General features: G+C 39.0%; 1 protein-coding gene across 2 annotated transcripts in view; it reads left to right on the top strand.

Annotated features, from left to right (window-relative positions):
- ATP10A (ATPase phospholipid transporting 10A (putative)) overlaps positions 1-26827 on the top strand; it is a 116102-nt gene that overhangs the window by 80351 nt on the left and 8924 nt on the right. For both annotated transcript variants that reach the window (XM_042041101.1, XM_042041110.1), the window contains exons 8-17: positions 2496-2713; positions 4181-4375; positions 5809-6370; positions 12338-12441; positions 12613-12739; positions 14941-15125; positions 16484-16805; positions 18750-18826; positions 22181-22306; positions 26567-26767. In XM_042041101.1, coding sequence (XP_041897035.1) covers positions 2496-2713; positions 4181-4375; positions 5809-6370; positions 12338-12441; positions 12613-12739; positions 14941-15125; positions 16484-16805; positions 18750-18826; positions 22181-22306; positions 26567-26767 — 2117 coding nt within the window. The remainder of the gene's footprint in view (positions 1-2495; positions 2714-4180; positions 4376-5808; positions 6371-12337; positions 12442-12612; positions 12740-14940; positions 15126-16483; positions 16806-18749; positions 18827-22180; positions 22307-26566; positions 26768-26827) is intronic.

The raw sequence follows: 26827 nt of genomic DNA, 5'->3' as shown, positions 1-26827 counted from the left end.
CCTTCCTTCCTTCCTTCCTTCCTTCCTTCCTTCCTTCCTTCCTTCCTTCCTTCCCTCCTTCCTTCCTTCCTTCCTTCCCTCCTTCCTTCTTTCCCTGGGTTTTCTTTGAAAGGAATCTGTTTTGCTGGGGGAACAGTGAGCCATCTGGCACTGTCTGGCTCTCCTCTTGATCCAGGGCCTGGATCTCTGCTTAGTATGTGCTGCAGTTCACTTTGGGCCCTCTGTGTAGACTACTTCTGATATAGACAAATCTATAATCAGTTGAATTAAATTCACACTACAGGGATCTGTATTTCCACTGGCAAAAGGCATAGAGGCTTACAGAGCAGAAGAAAGTGGGAGTTAGTGGGCAAGAGTGATGGGAGAGCTTAGAACTGCACTGGCCCAAAGCACATGCATGAAGTTGCAGGAAGCAGCCTGTGGAGGTGAAATAAACTTCATTTACCTGCAGCTCGTTACCATGCAATAGAAGGACCAAGGAGACCAATGACCTGCCTAATTCATTGAGCTGTCCTGTAGGTTCTGTCATACAAATCAGAGAACTAGGCAGGCACTGAAAGGATAAGGCAACAGTGCTGTGCTTTTCTCTTGGAAGCTGTGTGGCTCAAGGAGCAGCTGCCTTCATAGCAGTGAATGTGCCATTGCTCAACCTCTTTCCCACCTCATAACACAGAGGAACATGTATCCCACCAAACAATGTTAATGAAGGAAACTCCCCAGTCATCCACCGATAGTCTACATCAGCCTCAGGGCCTGGGCTGCAGGGGCTCTATTCAAGCTGTGGGGCAGAAGTGATCTGCAGTGTGTCCTGCAATCTCTGTGTCTCCAAATGCACTATGGCCCTTTCTACATCCACGGTCTGAATTTTTTGCCAGGAGGAGCCAGAGTGCGGTGGAGGATACTGCATACATGGGCATACAGTTAGAGCAGTGACCAGGTGTGCAGTCACAGCCAGGGCTGAGAAACTCTCCCATTTGCCACATTTCAGACAAAGCCTAAACATGTTTCGAATGAGTTGGAAAAACCTCTGATGTATGATACTGTAGTGACAGAGCTATTGCCATGTACTGTGTGTGGTCTGGTTTCAACTCCTCCAGCTGCTTTCTGACAGCTAAAACATGTTTGGAAATTACAGTGGATAGTGAGTGGGTTTTTCTTTGTTTGTAAAGCTAGATACATTGAAAGTGATTGCACGCCAAACTCACCATATAAAATGCAAGATTTTTCGCAGGAAGTATTTTGAAATAATTTTTTGTTTGTTTGTTAAATGCCTGAATAATTAATTTACATGCTAGTGATTTATCCTTTGCTATTAGGAAAATCTAATTTGTTACACTGGAGAACTGAAACAAACTGAGCCACAAGTATGTAACTTGTACTGTATATCTGTAAAGTGTGGATTATTTTGAAAGCACAATGAAAAGCTTTTCAATGAATACATAATGAAGGAATAAATAGATACCTGCCTAGAGTGGTTTTGCCTGCCTAATGAATCACCCAGATTAATAAATGCCTGTGGTCTTCCGGAATGAAAAAATATGTTGTATATCAGTTAGAGCTAAACAGCCAGTCATTAGAGGGGCAGGATTCCACAGTTGTTTCACACCTCTGCTTTCTGTTTCCTGTTTGATTTCTGTATATTCAACTGCCAAGATTGTTTTCTAGCATTAATTTTTTTAGTTGGATTCTTCACTGAGGAAGCATTCATCTATCATTTGGAAAAACTCTTTCGTTCTGTGTAAACCAGGAATTAGTCACTGCAGCAAATGGTGATAGGAATAAGTGTTGCAGCAGGTGAGGGTACCCTGGTTTTCATACTGCGTGCTGCATTGTCCTGCCTATCATGCAGAGAGGAAGGGACAGACCCCAGGGTGGTTTTAACACTAGGCTAGCAGTCAAGAATAGGGGTTCATGTCTCCACTCTGCAGCAAATGGCCCAGACCTTAAGCAAGGCTTTAATGCTGTCTGTTCCTCATCCCTGTGTGTAAAATAAAGGCAGTAGTGCTCTGTAGGTGTGTTGTTCTGAGTACATTACAGGTGTCATTAACTGGTACTCAGTAGATGTGACATTTTTTCTGGAAAATACTTTATTTGAAATTCGTGTTGGAAATTACAGGAAAAATTTCTGGATTATCTCCTACTCAGATTTCAAGTGAAGACCAAATTATTTGGTTGATTTCATCAGGCAGAGCTGTAGAATAGTGTTCAGGGATGCACTGAGTTACTGCAGAGTCTAACTGCCTTTCAGAGAGAATGTGATGATAAGGGAGGCAGTGCATCGTGTTACATTTCTAATTATGTTATCTGCATCCTCCATTAGATATTACCATTCAATTAAGACTACACTATATCTCCTGGTAATGGAATCATTCATTATTACTGTGGAAGCACAGTATAATATTAAAATCAGACCATTTGGAAAAAAGTCACCTCTCCCTCTTTCTAAGCCACTTTTAACATATGCAACATTTGTCCCTTTTTATTTTTACTGATAGCCAAACGCTTAGCAATGTACCAAGAACCTGATTCTGAGGAAGAAGAGGCAGCCCCAAAAGGAGGAACTCTGTCCCAGCGTGACAGTATCTGTAGCCATCAGAGCATCAAAGTGATACACAGGAGCCAGAGCACCAAAACCCACCGGCGCACAGGTAGCAGAGCTGAAGCAAAAAGAGCAAGCATACTCTCGAAGCACACTGCATTCAGTAGCCCAATGGTAAGTCATGAGAACTAAATGCCCAGTGTCCTGTATCTTGTAATAGAGCCATGTCCTGAAAAGGTAAAGAAATCTGTAGCGCATTGTGTGCCTCTTTATAGATTTCATCTTGGTGTTTTTACTTCTGTGGTCACAGCTGTTTGTACAAAAACAATCAAGTGTTGGCATAGATCTTATCTAAATGCCTTGTCTGTGGGAACAAGCTGGAGGTAAAGACAATCTGAAACGTTTTAGTTATACTTTGATTTTGAAAAGAAAATGTATGTCTTTTATCTACAGAAGCTGAGAATAGCATTGAGGTGAAGGATTTCAATTGCTCTGCATATGCCTCTTCTTTTCTCTTTTGTCAGGGGATTTTAAAACTATCAAGTGCTGGGGTGGACACCACATATTCCAATTCTTAGACACTGTTGACATACACCATAGCATAGTTCTTAGTGTGTTTCAGTGGTTATCTGTCGACTGCATGTATTGTATTTTAAAAAGTAAACATCTTTACATTTCAAAATGTTGGTGGCTTTATGTCCTTACAACTTCATTTGGTTTTGCTGTAATTCTGTGTAAGTTTTACATAAGATGAATGGTAATAAGAGGGGAGAGGAGCCAAGTCGTGTCCATTTAGGGGTTTTGCATTGTTGCACTGTTGACACAAATTCACCCTTAGAGCAAATTACAAATACAGACCAAGAAAGATGCTGTTTTCACTGGTGGCATTTCTTGATTTCAGACAGGAGTAAGCTCTTTTGATAAAATTCCAAGCTGCAGTTTTTATCCGTGGAGTTCTGTGGTTGCCCATATTCATCAGCTGCTGTGCATCAAGAGATAAAATTCTACTGAGAAAAGAGGCTTAGATCAGTTTATCTTTTAATCTTTTGTATCCTTGCCTCCCTCTGTGTTACGAAATACCAGAGTTTGCTCTGACAAGAATTATATTAAATAAGTAGAAAATACTGATGAAATAGAGTTGAAAGTGCTCAGTGTTTCAATGTAAAAAACCCTCGTGAATTAACTTCAAATGTGTGGATGGTTGTTGTTCTCTAACAAACAATTGAAGATGGTTTCATTTTCCTGTGCTGATGTAAAGCCAAACTTTAAATGTCATTGCTGTCTGTTTTTTCCACACTTTTGGTCTCTGCAGTGTACCATACTTCAGTATTAGATAATAAATGTCTTGAATTAAACAGGAAAGAGGGAGAATATTTAGTATGTAACTCTTCTCCTATCCACTACCTCCAAAGTAGACAAATATTGCTACTATAAATATTTCACATAATTTCTACCCATAGGCTCACTGTTAACTGTTTATTGTCTAGAATGGGTGTGTTACAGTTCTCTCCACCTCTACTCTGTGGTGTAAGGCCGCCACAAAACTCTTGATACTGACACTGCATTGGATGCTTTAATTGCTTGTTGCTGCTTTGGAAACATGTAGAAACACAGATACTAATCACTGGTATTTGTTACTAGGAGAAGGACATCACACCTGACCCAAGGTTGTTAGAAAAGGTGAATGAATGTGCAAAGCATCTGGAGGTCATGAGGAACCACAAACAGCCATTATCCCATCTGAGTCCAGAACTGTGTGACATATTTGACTTCTTCATAGCTTTGACTATATGTAACACAGTTGTGGTGACTGCACCAAATCAGCCCCGACAGAAGGTAAGGTAAAGAAAAAGGAAAAGAGTTCAGGCTACTTTTGCCTTTGTACTAATTTATCTTGTAAGGTAGGGAAATGAAAACCTCCTGTTCTAGTGAGAAACCGCTGGAACGAGTTGTGAGATGACTCGTAGAACCACTGTGTGACTTGAGTGAGTTTAATAATGCATTGGCTGAATGGAGTATGTTAGCTATTTCATTTGCCTCCATGGCAAGATATGCTTTCATCGACAATTTCAAGATACTTCTGAAACTCTCCTGATTTCTTGTACTGTAACTTATTCATTTAATAAGCATAAATATACAAGTATGTGAGGAAACTAATTTGTAAATGTGCAAAACTTACCAGAAAGGGATATAAGCTGTCAGTGAATAAATATTTCATATGTATGGATTAAATTAAGAAAAGGCTGAGACATTTTTTAAAAGTCTAAAAAGAGAAACGTACTTGAAAAACATCACTTAAAACTTTCAAATTATGTAAAAGATGCATCTTAAGCTCATTATGAAAAATAATGATCGTTACTGCTTAAATTGGCCTTAACTAGTGTCATTGATGAATGAGAATTTCAAGAACGCAATCCCAAGATGATCTGTAAGACAAAACTATAATGGAATGTAATATTAAAGCTCACCAGCAGCTGGAATTTCCATTCTGGAGAAAATTCTGCACTTTGCTTCTGTTCCAGATTGGAATAAAAAGTGAACTAGTCTGCAAAATTATGTGGGTTTGTGCCAAGGAAACATTTGGAGAATGCTCAGTTCTGCTGTTTCAGGAATGCTACACTGTTACACAATAATATAATATATATTACTAAGAATATGCTATTATTATTAATAATACTGTATCTTTGGAACAGATCTGTTTGAACTGAAATGAATGATATGTCTGAAGCAAAATGCTTCAATGCTGAAAGAGACAGGGAAAATTACTTATCGCAACGTTGTCTTTTGAGAATATTTTCAACATTAGCATATTCTCATTAAACTTTACTTCTACAAGATACCACCCTTCTCAACAGAAAAATATTGCATTAACTTTTTTTCACTACCTTCACTGAATATGCACAAGGGATGACAAGGTTTCATATTAATGGTAGCTTTTAGTATGCACTGCTGATGGTGGTGGTGCAATATTGACAGACTATCCATTAGTCATATCTGAGGAGCTGAAAGAAGAAAAGAAAGTTTTAATACAAACATATGCTCTTTCATACACAGATACAATTTTGAAGTTCTAGTAAGTTTTTTTGTTGTTGTTGAGTCAGTGTTGTCCATTTACTTTCCTTTCTCAAAATACAAATACCATTACTTTTTGCTGTCAAAGAAATTTTATTCTTTATTTGGAGATGCTTAGACTGGCTATCAGTGTCAGAATTCTTGTACAGCTTGTCTTTGGCATTTGTTCATTGGTGCGTTTTGTTCTTCTTCTCAAGGTTAGAGACCGATTTTTACTAAAATCTCCAGTAAAAACCATTGAAGACTTCATACGAAGATTCACTCCAAGTCGCTTGACCTCTGGATCTAACAGCAGCAGTTCATCTAGTCTAGCTACAAGCAAATCAATGCACAGATTTGGTTTAAGCGTGCTTTCATCTACATCTACGGATAGCACTTTATTAAAACTGGAAGAGAAGCTGGCATACTCTGCACAGATGAATAACAATGGCTACAGCTCGCAGCAAGGCAGGACAGCTGTGGGGGGTGCACCTGAGGAAGGAGAACTCCGTTACGAAGCAGAGAGTCCAGATGAAGCTGCCCTTGTCTATGCAGCAAGGGCATACAGCTGTTCTCTGGTTGGAAGGCTGTCTGACCAGGTATCAGTGGAGCTACCTCACCTGGGAACCTTAAGCTTTGAAGTATTACATACGCTGGGCTTTGATTCCGTCAGGAAGAGGATGTCAGTAGTGGTCAGGCATCCTCTCACAGATGAAATAAATGTTTACACTAAAGGAGCAGATTCAGTTGTTATGGATCTTCTTCTGCCCTGCTCTTCAGGTACACCTCTTACTTACCTTTGGGGGGGTTGGGAGGCAATTAGTTTCTGAAGATCTCACTGCCTTGTCTAGCAAGTAAACTTGCCTGCTTTCATTTGGTAGAGTGGCAACCATTACCCTTCTTTTATAATACTCTGTAATTATAGCAAATTTTCTGTAACTAATTGCTGGTTCCTTACCTCACAAGAATGAGTGAAGATAATTTCTGTAGAAGATCTCCTACTAGAAAACTTTATTTTAAAGGAATTTTTTGCAACTCTGCCAAAGCAATTTACATTTCTTTAGAAAAACCTGCCTGGCAGTGCTTGGACATTTGAGTATTTTATATGAAACTGAAATACTTCTTATTGCTGCTTCCCTCAGTTTCATTTTTAAGTCCTTACGTCCTTTTGATGCAATATGTCGCATTAATCAGCACATTTATTGGTGTTTAACTACGATGCTAAAGTGCAATGTGACTCAGTCAGCCATCAAAACAGAAAGGCTGTGGCAAAAGATGGAGAGATGCTGTTCAGACAAGAAATCTTGGCTTCAAATACATAGTTGACTAGCAAGCAATAGACATGTAGCTGTGAACATGGAATTTCCCTAAAGCATGGGGAATTCTCCAGCACCCAAATGTCCTAGGGAGCAGGGACTACCTTAAATAGCTACATGTAATCAGTTGGTTTCAAGAAGAATCCTGTAAGCTTTCAGAAGTTAGAGGAGACACAGGGGTTCCAGTTTGCATTAATCAGTTTGCATCTAATTTACTGTATTTTCAACACTGAATTTCATCCAGTGTTTAAAGATTACCCCAATATGAATGGACAGAGCCCCAAAGTGCTAGAGGTACTTCCCATGTTTCACTAATGCATTGACTTTGTGGTTACTTTGACATGAATTGGAGTAAAAAATTGTGAAAGGCTTACACTGTGTAGTTTTAGTTTAACGAAACACAGAAAAATGTTGGCATTAGTTTTCTGGTTACAGCCATATAAATCAAAGCTGAGCCAAAAATATCAAGAACTTGTCCTTAACTAACAACAAAGTATTCATGAATAATTTTTTAGCAAAGATCTGATATGACAGAAGGCATGTAGAGCATCTATGGAAACTTCTTTCCTTCCAAACTACTAATAGCACTGAAAATTTCCAATACCTAGGAAATATTGATTACAAATTAGTTCTCAGAATGAGAACTGAGCATTTAGAAAAGAAAAAAATATTTTATGCCAGGTCTTAAATTTTTTTGCCACCATATAACAGACTATGTTCGAAGCTGCAGTGTCCATTCACAGTAGACTCAATGGATCAAGGAATTTTCAGGGAAATTTAAGGCTGGTCTAGAACCCACCTAGGTAAAAACAGTAAGGCCAGTTAGAAAATAAAAAAATGACAACGTTATCAGTGGTGATGTACGTCAGAGAAGAAGAAGCACAGTTCCTGAAGGTCAGTGTGGGAATGAGCAATGTCTGTAGCTGGACAAGTACAGGTGCCACCATCATTACAAGCAAACAAATTGAAAGTGGTTATGAAATTGTGCAGGAGGTTTTTTGTTTTGGTTTGGGCTTTTGTTTGTTTGGGTTTTTTTTAGCCCAGATTGAACTATGAGTTCTGGTGTGCTTTGGTTTTGCAAGCAATGTAAAGTGCAGCCACTAGAACACCGTAAGCAGTTCCCCTTGTTTTCTAGTCCTCTTAAGCCCCTCCCAGCTTCAGTAATTCTGTGAGTTTCAGCAGATCTGTCTGAAAAAACATTTGACATTTCTCTTGAGTGTCTTTCACTCCTGGAACTGAATTCACTGTCTGCCTGCAGTTATCCTAGTGTCAGTGGATGTAGAGGAAGCCTCAAAAGATTTATGCCATGGCTGTTATCTATATTGTGGGATCTGTCTTTGTTGTCATCCAGTTCACTGGTAACAATGGAACATGAGTGTGAGGGGAGATGTAATGCTACGAGAATTCAGTCATTTATCATTTCAAGGAAATTACTAAAAAGTGAATGGACATGACAACTAATCCCACAGCTTGGTTTTTGCTCTCTTAGTGCTTCAGGGACATGTGAACTGCACGCTAGTCAAGTGTGTGTCTTGAGACTTTTGCCCTTAGACTGAAGGATCAAGGCATGTCTGTAATCTCCCAGCTCAGACATCACATGACATGAACCAAAGATTCCTGTTTTGGAGGAAGAATATTTTAGAATATGACATGAGAAACAGCTTAAAATCAGAAGCAGAAGTATTATGTTTTAGCTTCCTTGTGTCTCATAGAAAAGTATAAATCGTCATGAGCTTTGAAATTTAAAAAGATTATGAATTGACTCCATTTGCTCTGCTTGGATATCTAGTTAAGACTGTGGAGCCTGGTGTATTCTGATAGCAAACAGATTTCCAAAAGCCTTGAAATTATTCCCAAGAGTGTATTGTTTTTACATTATCTCAACAGTCACTGTGTTCATAAATAAGAAAGTTACTGTTTGAGTCAGTACCCAGCTCACACAGGATCTGTGAACATAAGTCATTGAGAAAACAATGACTGTGCTGGCTTTCTGCAGCTCAAGATTATGGAAAGAAATGAAGAAGCAGAAGGCCACTAGCTCTCTGTCTTTCTTCTGGAGAAGACTTCCTTGCTGTTTTTTCACTGGCATGGTGCGTGTGGTCACACTGCTCAGAGCAGACACTGCATCCCAGCTAAAAAGAATCTCCACAACTGGGTTTTGTCTGCAAGAGATTCCTTCCCCCCTTCTAGCTTCTGAGCACAAGATAAATCTCAGGGTAGGACTGATGAGGCACATGAACAGATATAAGGGGGTTTAGCTGTCACTGGTATGCTGGTGGAAGAGCGACATGCTGGAACTGAGAATTTGCACAGAAATTCTGTAGAATGCACATCTCTACTTGTAGAGAGTTGCTGTCTTTGTTCATTGAAAGAGGTATGAGCATTTGACATTATGATTACTTCATTAACACCTGTGGTATTCAGACAGCTCTGAAGTGATTAACACCACTTAACTGTAGGTTACGGGCGGGTGAGTTCGGTCGGGACGGAGACGGATGGAGATCTCTATAGGCAGGTCTTGGGACACAGTCGGTTTATTGTAAAGGGCGTGGGTATTGGGGCACTGCTCAGAGCTGCTAGACTCAGCTCTGAGCAGGCCCAAGAGAGTAAGCAGGTGAGAGAGAGAGAGAGGGTGTAAGAGCAAGAGTGGAGGTAAGAGTAGAAGTGGAAGAGAGGAATAGAGAAGAGAGAATCAGAATCAGAATGTCTGAAGTCCTGGTTACAATACAATAAATCATCTTCTGTACTGAATATTCTAATTGTCACTAACCAATCTAATACAAGATACAAATCCTATAGCATTTACATACAGCCTATAAGAGTTCTTATATTACCATAGAGTGTTACATCTTAACTTCTAAAAACTACTCTTTGGACCCCTTCTGCTGAGCTAGTAGGGTCTGCTCTGACCCTTGGACCTGTTTGCAAGCAGAGGGTATTGTTTCATCAAGAGGGGATTACTTCAGTGGCCATACCATTGTTTTCTAGTTGTTCAGTAACTAAGACCTGGTATTTCAAAAGTGGCTTTCATTTCGATGTTGCCTGTAGTTTTCATATTCCCAAAATCTTTTGTCAGGCAATCATATTTCCAAGGTTTTCCTGTTCCATCTTCCCCAACACTTAACCTTAAAGGGATAGAAACAGCTTTTGATGTGTTTAAGCAGCTATTGAAGTTTGCATCATTTGAAGTCAGTGAGCCACTAAAATAGCCACTCTCGTAAGACAATTTCATGTGGGATATGCAAAAAATATGGCATTTTTCTCTAGAATGTTAATGTATCACAATAAATTAGGAAGAAGGCTTACCTGCTTTATTGTTTAAGTTAAAAAGATGACTCACTAATACAAGAAGCCTCGAAGAAGATTTGCTGCAGTACTTCTCCCAGAAGAAAAAATTCTTACATTACGCAGCAAAGTCACATGTGACATAAAGGTTATAACACCCTAATAGAAAAGTAGCTAAGTGAAACTGTATTAGGCTGGTGGTTCCTTGTATGCATACTTCCATATATAATGTCAGAAAGGGCTTTCCAATTGCAAATAATACTTGTAGGGATGTCCTTCGGGAATAATATATCTATATTGTCCCTTTGAAACAAAGAGTGATAGCATAGGTAGTATTAATAGGTAGATGGACAGGCCCGTGAGAATATTCCTACCAGTCAGTATTCACCACATGAACTTAATCAGAGATGGAACTGAAATGAACACATGTTGGGAATACCACAGTCTTCACAGAGTCCCTTGGGAACAACTGCATATGTATACTCCCAGCTTTGCAGACCTAGAGAGGATAGAAAAGTCTTTAAAGGTGAAAAAATAGCTTTACAGTGAGTAAAATGTTCTGATACATGGTTGAGATAAATGGAACAAAAAACAGAATATTGGGATTCCAAACTCACAGTTCCCTTATTTTGACAAAATCAATCCATGTATGTGTTTGTGGTGGAGCATCTGAATGCCCAGTTACATACTCTGCTGCTGTATAAATATGGAAGTGCTGAATGCTGTGTAGCCAGACAGATATATATATGTATGCAGTCAACATATAGCAGGATCAAATTCAGTATGAGTGCACACCGGGTAAATGGGCACTGAAAAGTATAAACTGTAAGATACTTATGCCATCTAATTTAAATACCAGTATTAAGTGCTTAATATAATGGTATAGTGCCCACAGGCTCTCAGTATGAGAGGTGAGCACATTCAGTGCTGAATTGAGTCTTGAGGTACTCAGACTTCTGGTGAGGAGTGGTCACCTGACTCAGTGACTGGTTACTGTGTAAGTACCAGTAACTCAAATATTGCACTTAAGAACAGCTCCAATTACAGAATTATATCCTGAAACGATTCTACATCCCCTGAAAATATTCAGACTTTAGTAAAAAAAAAGTGTATCACATCAGGGAATAGGAAAACCTGCCAGAAGGTACCAGTCATTCTCACTCAATGGTTCCAATCTAAAAATTTACCAGCTTGTACGTTTACTTTAGTGCTAGCCTTGAAATTCATATTACTTAATATTACTACTACCGTACCTTTTTCATGAACTTGTCTTTATCCTAGCTAATAAAAAACTGCATTATTGCTTGTTTTTAATTTTTGGAGACACCATTTCATGTAATAAGATAGAACAAAACGTGCTGCCATCATATTTATTACTCTATGTTGATCACAGAGTGAGCACGTTGCACCAGTCCCAGCTCAAGAGAGAAAAGAAACAGATGCTCACTCCTCGTTTTGAGTGGTTACACATGGCTTTAAGTGAAGGGTAAAGCTAAGTGGAAATTTTGCTGATGCATCTGAGGTAAAAGCTAGCTGTGAGGTCTGCAAGTGCTAATTCTCCTCTAAATGAAATCACAGTCATACCCAGAACTTGGTGTGTTGATTCAGGCTCAGAGGAAGTATCAGTACAGCACTAACAGACAAAAGGACCTTCATGCACTTAGATACACACAACAGAGCACTGTTTCCACTTCTTTCAAGATACTAGCCTTGGTGGAAAACTGAGTGCTATTTTTAAGTGTAGTTTTTCTGCACATGATGAGCTGTGGAGAAGCGGAAAAGCATTTGCTACTAGTGTATTTAAAATCATACTTCTATTTCTGACAGCATTGTTTGGTGTGAAGATTATCATGATTTCTCAAAATATTCAGGCAAAAGAAATACTTAAGGAGTAAAAAAAAAAAGGTCTTTCTCACGTATATTCGCAGTGACTTTTTTGAAGAGAGAAGACAGAAAAGAGAACAAAAAGATAATTTTTTTTAATGGAATGTTTTATTTCAGTTTCCCAGGAAATATCAACAGCTCTTTAAAAGTATCAGTTATAAAGTGCTGGTACAGTAAGTACTGTATATAAGTTTTTATTCTCTGAGGCAATTCAGCTGCTGTTATTTTTCAATGAGTAATTTATGTTTTTATTCTTATCTAGATGACCCTCGGGGCAAACATCAAAAAAAAATCCGAAGCAAAACCCAGAATTACCTTAATCTTTATGCTGTAGATGGGCTGCGCACCCTCTGTATTGCAAAAAGAGTAAGTAAATGCAGGCTTTTAGTTTGCTTTTAAGCAGAGTCTTGACAAAGATTACTGAAGGTATTTATTATTTTATTGTTCTTGATTCATAACTTCTTTTTCATTTTATTCAGTAAAGGATGAATGCCTTTGCATCATGTTGACTGTGCCCTAACATACTCTTTGTAATAGGTTCTCAGCAAGGAAGAGTATGGCTGTTGGTTAAAAACTCATTTGGAAGCAGAATCCTCTATTGAAAATCGTGAAGAACTTCTGTTTCAATCAGCACTGCGGATAGAGAAGAATCTGCATCTGCTAGGTAATGAAATGAGAGCTGGACATGAAATTAAAATGTAATAAAAATTCTGAAAGCTTGGCTATGAAATCCGTTCTTTCCCTTAAATTGTTTCTGACAGTATAGAAATTGGCTTCTGTGGGACTTTATCATGGCTGTCGTGCAGCACCACGAAGGAATGGGATATAATTAACATAAAAGACACCCTGTTTTCCTTGCTCCTGCCATAATTTTATCACTAGTGAAATAAGTGGAGTAATACCAGGGATGAATTTGACACAATATCATAAATGGGAACTGCTGCTCTAAACAAGAGGAGGATTTGGCCCAAGCTGTCTACAGAATTTCATTAGCTCAGTGCCACTTCAACATGTCAGAGACTTCCGTGACTCCAGGGACACCAGAGACATGCATAAAGCAAAGCTCATAAACTGCATCTGTGAGAGGCATCAACTTTCATATACATCAGGTTCAGCACATGCACTCAGGGCCTGTGTATTCTGTGGCAAGGGTTTGCAGTTAAAATCAGTGTATGTAAAAAGCATTGCAAGAGCTAAGTCATAGTCTTTTGAGTTGAGATGTTGAAAGCGCTGAGATTCTAAAATGTACGTATATACACTAGTACTCCATGCATCCAACTACTTTCTCTGGCAAAGAAAGTGGGACAGCCATAACACTGTTGGAGAAAACAACCTTCACTAATTGCCAGCCTGCTTGTCTCTGGGAGACAGAGCCACCTCACCCAATTTTTAATGAATTTACTGCAGATCTCCAAGGCTCAACATATAACCATATAACATATAACATATATAACATATAATGGAGAGTCAAAAAAATATATAGTTCATTTGGTCTGACTTAGATATCCACTTTAGGATTAGGTGAATCATGCCCTTGAAGTGTCTGGTTCTCTCCCCTGACTTAAAAAGGGGGCATGAGTTGCCTAGTTCAGCCCAGAGTAATCAAGATCTCACCATGGGTGTACCTGTTGGCTCTGCCTGCAGTCTGAGGTGAAGAGAAAAAAAAAAAAGTGAAATTGAGCTGCTAGACAAATAAGTGAGCTCTGGCCAGCAGTAAACTATCAGTTCAGTCATTCCCCAAGAAGCTCATACTGTGGTTTGTAGTTTGCAATGATCAGTCATCATTAGGTTGTGGGAATAAAAATTTAGTCTGGAATATATTTTTCTTTGTTTGGATAGCAGTAGCTTTCCCAACACTGCCCTAAGAATGTGTTTTCATGTAAATGACTGGTGCTCAGACTTAAGTGGACTTCTATTGTTAATTGGGTTTTTTTCAAGGAGCAACCATAGGAGTAATAATTAGCTGAGAAAAGTTGATTTTGTTTTTCTTCTTGTTCCAGGTAACTTGCTTGTCTGTCACTTCCTCATTTGCTAGTAGCAGGGCTTGCATTTCCTCACACTGAAGACTCTCTGACATTCAGTAGAGCACTGATGTAGCAATGGTGACACTGAGCTTGGTCCTGAGTGGCTTTTTGCCACTTTTCATATATATGAAAATCTCATCTCAGTCAACTGATTTATGTAAGCGTAAAACAGATACCCAGTCTCTTAAAAACAGGTAGAAAGATGCATTGAAAGCATGAAAATACACATTTTACTCTCACATCATGGTCAACAGATTTATGACTTACTCTCTGCTGTATCTCATTTGGCCACCAGTGTCTTTCTGCAAGAGCAAGGAGCAGCAACAAGGCATAAAAAGGTTCATGTCTGCAGCCTAATATGCTGTTGCCAAGATGCAGTCCTGCTGTTATTCCCCTTCAAGAGAGGAATTTCTTGTGACCCACTCTCTTCTCGTGGAGAAAAGGCAGTTAAGACGCTTAGGAACTGAAAAGATCTCCAAGAACCAATACCTTCTCTAGCAACATTGAGCAGAAATGATGCAGATATAGAGCATAGAGACAATAAGCCTTGTGAACCTCTGGGACTAGGAGTGGCGTCTGGTTGCTTTTAAAATATTGAATTCTGGATTTGTTGTTTATTGTTGATGCAAATGTTTACCACAGCTACTTTCCTCTCTTCTTCCTCAATACCCCCAAAAAGCTGCCCAAATCTTGCAAGCATTGGTAGTTTAGCTGTTTCCCGGTAAAAGTGACTGCTGGTTGTTTTGGGGTTTGGTTTTTTTTAAATCTAATCTTAAAACTTCTAGGGAACCCTAAGTGTTCATTTAATATGGAATATTTTGCGGTTTTTTTGTGTACTTAGGTGCAACTGGCATAGAGGACCGTTTGCAGGATGGTGTTCCAGAAACCATTGCACGCTTGCGCAAAGCTGGGTTGCAGATTTGGGTTCTTACTGGAGACAAGCAAGAAACAGCTGTTAATATTGCATATGCCTGCAAGCTACTAGATCATGATGAAGAAATTATCACTTTGAATGCTGAATCACCAGTAAGCAGATCCACTGTACAAGTTTACTAATGAACTAGTTTTGCTCTGTTTTCAACTTGCACAATTTAAAGTTTGATGGCTTTTTTCCTTTTCCTCTTTTTTTTTTTCTTCTTTTCCTGCTTCATCTATAATTTTCAGGTAGGACATGTCTTTGAATACTTTTCAGTGAGTCATGCTTCTAAACCTTAATCTCATCTATCATAAACATACTGAAAACATGTAACTGTGTATAGTGAACTCCACCATGAATGAAAATATGCCATAGCAGCATAAATCACTGTCTTCGGTATGCATTCTCAAAACATCCCTAATTCTGTTTATTGGCACTAATGGGTCTAAAAAGCAACCTGTTATTAAAACATGTTGAGAAAGAAAGCAATTGATAACCTATTGAGAATTTGTGCTTTATTTAAGCCACTGAAATGTAGTATTTAGGTAACTCAGTCATTCATGTTTTCTCAGGTGGCTTTTTCTCTGAAGAGAGAAGCAATATTTAAATTCCGATGCTAACACTGAGAGGCAGAAAACTACATCTACAGTAATGCCTTGCTTCCTAACAGAGCTTTTCTAATCCTTCTGAATTACTGATCTTTCCTGTGCTCAACTTTTTGCAAGCAGTCGCAAAGAGTTTACTGATACGGTCTAACATACAAGGAACCAGACTGATAGTGCTGTAGTCCTTTTATGGGGTGATAAAATTGGACTTCAGATCAGCAGAGGAGAGGTAGGCCATCAGTATTCAGTTCCAATTTCTTTCAAAAAGGAAGAAACGATAACAGCATTTTCCATTGTTGGGTGTATCAACTGAATTGGTAAATTAATTTTCCATGGGTTTTCTTTTTAGTCATACTTTGCTGTAAGACCAATAGCACTTTTTTTGAATGCTCATGTATTCTCAGTAACATCTTCTAGCTGAGTATGGCTAGGAGAGAGATTTCAGCTTAAATAACCTTTAATTGGCCTTTAACAATGCATAACTCTTTGATCTGAGTTGTGGGCGTATACATGGTGTTCATCACCATAATGGTGTTCATCACCATAGTTAACTGGTACCAATTATATATCATTTCCCAGCACTGTTATTCTGAGAAGGAGCTAAAAGAAATTAATTTAGCGTACAAAAGTGCATGTTAAAGAAGAATTAGATTTTAAGCCTTTCTACTCTTTATTGTTGTCATACCTTGTGCAAGAATTGTGTTCAGAACAAGTAGAAAAGAAGATTATTAGAAATTAAAACTTTTAACAGTGCAACAAATAATGCATTCCCCATATTAGTTATGCCTAAACATATATCAAACAGAAGCCTTTGAATACATGTTCTTTTCTCTCAAGCATTTGTATTTTGAATTTTTTTTCAGGAGACATGTGCTGTCTTGCTGGAGCAGTGTCTGCAATGCGTAGAGTCTAAATTTTCAAACAACACAATAGACGGAGCTACTGGAAACATGACTGTTGGGTTCACCCCTCTCTATCCACCCTCTTCCTCTGTGCTTTCCAGCTTGGGCCTAGTGATTGATGGAAGGACTCTAGCTTATGCCCTGGAACCCATGCTAGAAGATAAATTTCTTGCACTAGCCAAGCGATGCCGTTCAGTACTGTGTTGTCGCTCTACCCCACTCCAAAAGAGCATGGTAGTGAAACTAGTCAGAGACAAACTCAAAGCAATGACCTTGGCAATAGGTAAATACCTCAGTTTAAACTAGCCTGCCCTGATGTATACTGTGTCTTGAAAATTCTGATTTTTTTGACATGCAGTAGGACCCTCCCAGCTGCCTCACAACTGAAACAGCCTTCCAGTTTTGTCTGAAAACATGCTGGACAATTCTAATATATTTATTCTAACATATTTACTCAAAACCAGGATAGAAGTCTGGAGTAGTATTTAGGATTTCTTCCTACAGAAATTAGGTGATCAGGACCAGTTATGCTAAGAGGTTTTGACATGTCTGAACACAGCTGTGAAGAGCTGGGTTATCTGATGCTGTGCAAAACACCATTTTGGAGTCACTGTATTACACAAAAAAAAAATTGTGCTTATTGCTATTTCATCTGATCATACTTAAACTCAAGGTTCTGTATTTATCATCACAAGTCAGCCATACAGCACAGGCTATGACTTGGCCTTGTCATTATAGAGAGTGGATTTACAACTGCTATCATGCCAACGCTTACACTTCTTCCCACCTAATCACTCAATTAGCAAAGGGGAGACTTTGGCAGTTGATCTGTCTTAAATTTGACACAATCTTCCATGTTTCTATGATTTTTACACAAGTCATCCAGCTCTTCTTTCCCTGCCTCAAGTTTAGGTTCGTGTTTCATTAGAAGATACGATTTCAGCATACACTGTCATAAATACACTTGCTTTCATCTACCTGTATTGGTTAATTATAGCTGGAACATATGTGGGTGGGACCTGCCCATGGGAAACCCTAAGTACATATAATAATTGCCAGATTTGTGTGACATCTACATCACCAAGTACATGCTGATTATCATAATCTTTATGCTCAATATATCTAGCCCAGATATGCCTCCCTCCCACTGAATTTATATCTTTGGCTAATTGACTGTGGACATAATCATTTGCATATGTTGTAAAAAACATCTGGCTCGTTAACTTGAATTATCCAGAATGCTTAAAAACACTAGTGGAGACTGAGCAGCTTGTATTTTCACTCTTTCTGAGTATCTTGAGCCTATGGGTTGAGCTCAAGCTCCTGCTCTGGCTTAGAGCCTAGCTGTATGCATCCTCCCTTTTAACCAACATGAGCTAACTTAGGGTTGTGTCACACACTCACAAAGACATCAGCTTTGTCTGGTGAGTGGATACTACTCTTTACATGTGCCGACAGCAGGGAAACTGGTGAGATGTGGTGTGCACCTCAGCCACTGAAGTTTAAAACTACGTGTCTTGTCATAAGCCAATACAGTTTCATTTTCCACTAGTACACTGGCTGTAAATTTGAGGTTAATAAGTAGATACATACCTCATTCTGATATCCTGTCTACGGCACCTATCACTTGTGGTATCGTGATTGGAAGCAGAGTAGTGGGTGGTGGCTCTGCAGCCATTCCAATTAAATCTACCAGTCTTTGGTGTATTAAAGATCTCGGACTGGTCAACCCTACTCTCTTGACTTTTTCTTTCATTCATCTACTTTTTAACTTTTTTTAGTATTTTTAAAGTGTAGACATCTTCACTGGCTTTAGGCCTTCTGGGACATTTAATTCTTGGTCATACCTGATTGCAGGCAGACTGTTAATCAGGAAGTAGAAGTATTGGGAAGCTCATTCTCAGCCTTCCACTGTTTTACTATTAGTGCAGTTCAGGCCTGACACCTGAATTTTAGGTATAACTAAAATGAGATGGATTTGTTTTATTGTTACTTTCCTGTAATTAAAAGGTGTACAAAGATCTGAATGTCTTGGAAACTTTGCAAGCTTTGAACCTTATGTTCTATAGATGTATCGTTTTTTACCGCACATCTCCCTTACTATACCCAACCAGCACTTACTAAATGTCTCTCTATACTCAACCAACAACTGTTTTTCCTTTGTTTTGTTGCTGCTAAAAGTAGGTGATCTACTAGTGACAGCAAAACTGTATTCTGTTATCTTTAGGTGATGGTGCTAATGATGTCAGCATGATCCAAGTGGCAGATGTTGGTGTGGGGATCTCTGGTCAAGAAGGCATGCAGGTAATGTTGCTCATCCAGTGGAATGCACTCCCATGAGGGGGTGAAACAGACACTTCCTATAGGTCAGATTGTTCAGACTGCCTCTGGATAGTCAGCACAAATAAAGAAAAAGCAGCAAGTTGTGCTGAGGAGTCCCAGTTGTGTGTTATAAGGGTTCTTTCAACCTGAGTTGGAGCTCACAGTTGTTCTCAGATCTCTGATGCATGTACACACACTCTACCTTCCCAGAAAATTGAACTTACCATATCCCTTTAAGGAATATGATTAAAGAAATAATTAGCTAAATACTTGTTTACAGGAGGAAAAAAAATCTCAGTTATGCATTATTTAGGAAATAAAGGTTCATCTTATTCTGGCTTTTATTCTCCTCTCTCCTGTATTGCTTGGGTATACTTCTGTGGAGTGGCTGCACAAGCCAATACGACTGACATAGCTTATTTGCATGATGTGGTGGTGACCCTTAGCCCAGCCACCCACACATCTCACTCACTCAGCTTATTCAGACAGCAAAACAGAAATTGTGGCCCTTTGCAGAACCGCTGCTCCCTACACCTTATAGTAAGTTTTGGTTTTGGCTACATTTCCAGCCACAGGGAATAGCAGATTGAGGGTACTTGCCTTGTAGTCTTCTGGATGTGTTCCACCCATGATTACTGCATTTTCCACTGTGTAAGAGGCACTTCTCTCATCCCCAGAAATGATGTATGTATTATCTCAGCCTCCTCTACTGCTACTGCACATCAGTTGCAGTGTTAGGACCAGACATGGCAGTAAGACACAGAGAATGAGGAGGATACCTCATTTCCACAACCTACCTTGTATTTGGGCGGGCTGATTGCATGAGAAAAGAGAGTAGCTGAGTATATGTCAAATAGCTCTGTTTGAAAGTGGGAAGTGTTTCCATCCTGAGGACCTGAGCAGATGAGCATGCTCCTTAACTTGGTTACCAGTGGGTGGTTCTCTGACCCAAATTGCATTTTTTGCAACACTGGCTGGATGTTTTGCTCAAAAGGGAAGAGAGGCCTCCTTCACACAGTGCACAAGTTGGCTATAGAGTTTTATTTCATGGGATTTCATGAATGCTGTAATTTATTTGGGTCAACGCCCAAACTTATGAAACAAAAATTAAAGTGAGCTATGAACTTGGGTATCAACTTTATGCATTTTCTGATTCCAGATCAGCAGAAGCTAGGACAGGTCACTGGAGAAAAGTCAGTAGATATTTTTCTTCTTTATCATACACTTTTCAATGTGTATGAATCTTCAAATTACTTCTGCATTGTCACTCTGCAGGCAGTCCAAGCTTCAGAGAGCTCAGAGAAGACTGGTTTTGTGGGCTCCCCTCCAAACCTGTCAGTTCAAAAAAGTCTGCTGCAAACTTCTTCAGTCTTACCACCTCTTATGAACTTACCAATAAGCTCTTGTCATCTATGTATTAATTCAGATCAATTTTTTTCCTAATGCAGACATACATTGCTCATAGGATTTTTTTTTGACTCCTTGCCCCTTTATGCCACTTTCAGTTGAGCTCATACACTTACAATAACCAGTCCTCAAATTCCCCTGGCTTTTGCAGTGTATTCAGGTCTGAAAGCTATTTTCTCATTAACTCATTAAACTACCTGTTTTTTTCTAAATGAAAGTTCAACAGAGTGGAAAATGTTTATAGATCCCTTCCCTTCCTGCAAGTCCTAAGGAACCACACAGACCTCTTTACTATAAACAACTGTCAGATTTGTACACATGCAGGTACTCAGAAGGCGTTGAGCATTTAGATGTCTAAGACAGCAATACTGTCTGGTTTATTTTCTTACCACATTCTGTGGAAGCATGTGGAGCTGGAAGAAAAAAAAGAAGTAAAATGTGAAAAATCAAGGGGCTATTTTGAGACTAAGTAAACATGCAAATGTAACTGGATAACATATCTTTCTCTCTGTGTTTCTCACCATCATAAAAATGGAATGAAAAAAGAAAAAAATCATGACACTTCTCAGAGTGTGCTGAGAAGTACTATGTTAGAAGCACAAATGAAGCTAACGTTTTTGTTTTGACATTGGATAGGCTGAGATGGGGTGGAGGACAAGGAAGCAGACATTGCATAGCTCTGTTCTCCTCAAACTGCAAGATAGCTGTATGTCTGCAAGACAAATCAGACTTCTGTGCAGGGAGATTATAACAAGTGTGTCTCAGTACCTGAGAAATCCTAGGATGTGTCAACATACTAAAAAGTGTCTCAGTCCTTATATATATATCTACTGCTTAAATTGCAATGCATTCTTACACCTTCTCTTGCATACTGTTTTAGAGTTTATTTTGATAGCTTCTACAAGCACTTACATGGGAAAAACTGAGCCCTTTTGATGTTTTACCAAGAAAGAGAATTAGGAAAACTTAAAAGGAAATATGTCTCTCATTTAAAAATACAGACAAAATATAGCCATCAGAGTGTAAGGAGGATACTGCTCCTTTGGAGGTTTCCACTTTTCCTTCTGTTTTTGCTGAACTGAATTGTGAGAAGAAAGGTGATACCAAAATAGAAAATTAAATGTAAAATAATATTAACTGAAACCTTAGTGTGATCCTAGGCGTAAGGAAAATCATGAAACAACCATGATAACACAAGTAGGTCTCACCTAGATGTACAGTACCCTGAAATTTAGTCAGAATTAGAGAGAAACTGTGTGATTCATTTTGTCAGTGTCATCTGACAGTCTGCACAGTCCCAGAGGACTCTCATCTAGTGTGATTTTTTTCTCATACACAGTTATAGAAAATGTGCGATTTTAAAAAACCATCAAAATATTGGTATCTCAGGACAGCCAAAGTAAACTTTATAAACCAGGTCTGCAAATAAAATTAAAACTAATATTTTTATTGTTTTGTCTTTTGAAGTCGAATAATTATGATGCAACCACTTAATTGTGCTGTTCTTATCTTATTCTCTGGAAATTCATTTTGCCCTGTAAGTACACTGTAGTTTTTACAGAGAAGGATGTTACAGCCACCAAGATCTTCATACATGGACCCTGAGCCTTCATGCTCATCCAAGTGCAATTTCCAGCCATTCTCCCACCTCTTGCTTTTTGTTGTTGCTTGTCACCATCTGCAGTGTAGGCTGTAATCTCGTCTGGGTGAGGACTGGGTTGTCTTGCATGTCCTGCCAAGCTGCTGCATTTGCTCATGGGTATTTCAAATCCATGCAGCAATAGCTGCATTTCATAAGCACTGTCATGAATTTCATTCTTCATGAGTATAACTTCCACTGACTGTAGGAGTTGACAAGATGACTAGATGCATTGTTAGTGTTAGAAGTGGTGCTTTACAATAATGATTCCAACCTTTGTTTCATTAAAGGCGGTGATGGCAAGCGACTTTGCAATCCCGAGGTTCAGGCATTTGGAGAAGCTTTTGCTTGTTCATGGCCACTGGTGTTATTCCCGACTCGCCAACATGGTGCTGTATTTCTTCTACAAAAATGCCGTAAGTGTTTGACTTGGCAGCTTTATGGCACCACATGTTTCCAGGGTTTATTTTGTGCTAAGTGAGCATTAGGTCAGCCTTCAAATGGTTTATAAATAAGCTGCAAAGAAATTTGTGGAGCTGAAAGACAGCTGGCTGCCATTTGCAGAAATACGGGACCCACTCCATAACAGCTACAGTGTGCTGCTGAATGTGCAAATTAGGTAACACAAATAACAAGCCCTGCTGAAGAAAAGTTTCTTTATAGAGCAGTTTTGCAGAATTTAGCTGGCTGGATACAGAAGTCTTCAATGCCAAAGACATCCAGAACTGGTCCCAAGTAGCAGTTGAGTGTGTTTTCTCTTCCTGACTGTATCTCATCGTTGTTTATGAATCATTGTACATATTTCCTAGTGACTTGAGATAATTCGAGTCCTCTCTGTATCTCAGATGCAGAGACTGGGAAGGCTTTTTTCTTGATTTATCTCACTTCCAACTAATCAAAAGAGTTCATTAGAAAGGAAGCACACAGTGGTAAAGAACAGATGACGGGTCTGTGTTTCCTCCCTGGTGTATGAAACAGGACTCAATCCAGTACTGGGCATCGAGCCAGAGGCAACTCAACTCCTTGGCCTCAACAAAGGCTCTTTGCATTGATCTTGGAGTACAAAGATGATTGATTGAAAACAGCCTAACAAGGCAACCAAGAATACCACCAGCTGGGTGGGACTCCCTGGCAGGCACATATATTTGCTCACTTGGCAACAGCTACAGATCACTTTGGGAGTAAGGTGTATGAAGAAGCAGGTAGAAGAGGACAGCTAGAACACTCATACCTCTGTTTTCTCCAGAGGGCAATGTATGAACTGTGTGCAGGAGACTGGATTTTTTCCCCAGTATCAGAAAAAAAGTGGGTTTCAGTTTTTTAAAAGTTGCTTTCCAATTTTAATCTTTTAAATTAAAGTAATGCACATAAGACACTCCAGCAATCAGCAGCCAGAGATGCTGTTTATACATCGATGCTTTTGTTCAGCTTGGGTAAAATCTTCCATTTTCTTTGGTACAACTGCCCTTGATTACAAGTATTATTTCTCATGCCATTTTTAGACATTTTCACAAGCTACCGCCTCAAGGCTAGAAACTGAAGAAATCTCTTTGTGTTGGCTGTGTTTTGGCAGCCTTCATAGCTTTCTGAGAAATACTTGTTGCTTCTGACTCTAAAATTGTAGTTGGATATCCAGCATATAGACATGAATATGTCTGACACAGTGCCTGCCCTTAAGGAAAGATTGTTAAAAATGGAAAGATAGGAGCACCTGAACCTTTTGCAAGGAGACTATTCTGGATGATTCTCCACAGTCAAGATAGCTACACTGCAAATGTTCTGCAAGTTTTCTGTTTCCTCAAATGTTTTTTCCCCATTTGCTCATACTATGAAATTTTCCATTCTCTACTAGAACCTATCTAATTTAGAATTTAAACTCCATGTTGCTGCAAAAGCCATTTGGAAACTCAAATGACTTATCCAAGAAGATGTTTGGCTTCGTGGAGATGAGAAAAATGCAAGTAAAATACAAACTAAAACATAGCATGACTGGAAATATCTGAGCTTGATGAAAAGGCATTTCATGTAAACAAAATTTTACCTGCACAAGCATGCTCATCTTCTTCCCTTTATACTTTGTCTCTGCAAGACAGCACTGAACATTTTTTTGACATATGCTTCATTCACTGAGACATTCTGTCTGGGACCACATTTATAAAACAGTCTCATCTTGATGCCTTTTCCTGGTCTTAAAATCAAGAGGCATACACAGTTAGAAGGGGAAAAGGGATTTTACCTTGGTATTTATTTTTAAGGATCCTTAGGTGTACACGACCAGGTCATATGCATCAAGATGCACCCCACCGAGCCTATCTCTCTCTTTCCCTGTGTCTCTGTGTCTCTCTTTCTCCCCCCCAACATTGGGTATAACATTATAGGTTTTACTAATTAGCATATCTATCAAAGATTCCCCAATGAGAGGCTCGAGTGAGCCCCCCTCCCCAAGGAGCCTTCCCCTGGATGGTTCTATCTTAGTTTATAGAATGTGTTCTGGAGAGGACCTTGGGGTCTGGGGCACAATGATCCCTAGCTACGAAGCTTCTAAAATGTTTAGTCTCTTAGCTTGACAAACAAGTCCAAGAATGTAGGCAAAAAGCACTAGGAATACAGAAGTTGTAAAAGGTATAACAGGGGTATAAAAGAAAAGGCAAAAATCTTCATGGCATCAATCTAGCTGGGAAAGAAAGGAAACCTTTTTTATTTAAAATGTTTATGTAAATTTGTTTTGTCTTTTTCAGAGGGGTAATGCACAGAGGCAAGAGAGAACATTTGAAATAAAATTTAAAACTTGTTTAATACAAAATAAACTTTTAGGAGAAAAAAATCTGATTTAAGCTTGATTGCTAAAATTTCATTTATGTGTGTAGCTTTCTTCAACAGCACTATTATGACCCATAGTAGAGGTGGTAGGAAGATTTTCAGCTGATTGTATTTTCATCAAACTGCCTATTTGTGCCAGAGCCAAATGGTTTCCAAGACAGGTTAGCAAGGCTCTAGAGAGAAAATTTAATAGGTCCAGGATTAGCTTCATTTTGTTTTAAAACAGTAAGAAAACAGTATCTAAACTCACATGTTTGTTTCATTTTCTTTTTTGAGAAATTACTCAAGAAATTTTGTTTGGTTTTGGATGTGGAAAAGAAATAATTTTCAAAATATGTACAGTTTGGGAAATTGCCGTGTCCCAGACAACTGTACTGAAGAGGGTAGGCTTTAGTAACTCAGTCTTGTTTGGGCCAGATAAATATATTTACAGAAACAAACCTAGAGGTCATGCTTACAAAAATACTACCATTTAACTTTTCCTAGGTTAATTTATAATATGGGCTCACTAACAGTGAGGTGTATTTGCTGCTCATACACAAGCCACTTCAATGTAGGATGTAAACATTGCCTGAGCATATATCTACTTTATGTATATATATATGTATAAATATATGTGTATAAATATATATACACACACATATGTACATTTGTGTACTGCAGGACTGACCTCTTACTCTGTGGCAATTCCCCTTTACGAGATAGGCTTAGTCTCCTTAAAGCAGCTTTCACTGGCTAAGCACTCCATAACCTTTTTTTCCTCCTATGTTTAATTTTCAACCACATTTGGGCACACAGGTAGAACAGATCTGTATTTTCCTCCGTGTATCTAAAATTCATGAAGGGTTAACATTCTCCATCTGGCTGAAAGCTTTTTGAGAACAGAATACAAAAAGAAGAGGAAATGAAAGAAGAGGTCATGTCATTTCCCATCTTCATGGTTAAAAGGAGGGAAACCCTCAGCAGTGTCCAACAGTTTTCTGGTTTTAATCACTTTACAAAGCATAATAAAAATTGTAGTTTTAGGAGAACCAAGCCTGGGAATTTATTTCCTTCTCTAGGAAGCTGGCCATCTTTTTCTAGGCCTCAAATCCTTCATCAACATCTGAAATCAGCACCTTTCCTGAGCCCTCTGGGTTTGTAGAAGAAACAAGTTGTGTGGTTTATTTCTTTTTGGGGGACTCCAATCCAAGTAGATGAACAACCCTTCTGCAGCTGTGTATGCAGCTGATTTCTACATAGAGCGGAAGAGTAAGGGAGATTGAGGAATCTTTACAGCACTGCTAGTTTGCTGGATGTCAAAGCACAAAGACTGAATAGTAAGACAACTTTTCTAGACCTTACAGTTTCACCTTCCCTGCTGCTGCTGGTCTTATGTTAGTCTTGCAAAAAACCTCTGCATTTATCTGTTGTAGACCAGAAAAGTGTCCCGAAACATTTCCAGCCAGCAGAGGGTATTATTGTGGAAATGCTTGTTCTTCCAGTTGTCATGTAAGTGCTGTGACATCAGTACTTACTTACCTAGAGGTCAGTAGTGGTTGGGAGAGCTTTTTACAGTTAACTAAATTGCACCTCAGTGTTTCACTTGAACTGAAAGTTAATTTTGTGTGATTCCTGAGATCTGAGGTTCCAGCAGCACAAAGTCTTGCAGGTGTGCCAGATGTTTGCAGCTTAGCCAAGTGGTCCATGCGTCAGGAAGTGAGTTAAAGAGTAGGTATCCTCAGAAGGATTGCTCATGTGTTCAGCTTTCATAGATCAAGTGCTTGCAGAACTGGAATCAGAAAGGTTTTGCAATGCAGTGGGATGATGATCCTCCTTATCTTGTTATATTTACAGCATTGCTTGTTCTGTTTCAGATGTTTGTGGCCCTTCTCTTCTGGTACCAGTTCTACTGCGGGTTCTCTGGCTCATCAATGATTGATCAGTGGTATCTGATCTTCTTTAATTTATTCTTCTCTTCTCTTCCACAACTGATTACTGGTGTGCTGGATAAGGATGTGCCAGCTGAAGTGTTAATTGCTGTACCTCAGCTTTATAAAAGCGGACAGAATATGGAGGTAAAAACTTCTTGATTACTGTAATTTCTTTCCTGAACATCTTTAGTTTCAGCTGAAAAC

Source organism: Corvus kubaryi, unplaced genomic scaffold, assembly GCF_017639235.1.
Source record: "Corvus kubaryi isolate FWS band 111438036 unplaced genomic scaffold, C.kubaryi_AGA036_p1.0 133, whole genome shotgun sequence".
Lineage (NCBI taxonomy): Eukaryota > Metazoa > Chordata > Aves > Passeriformes > Corvidae > Corvus > Corvus kubaryi.
This window is presented reverse-complemented; position numbering and strand designations above follow the sequence as displayed.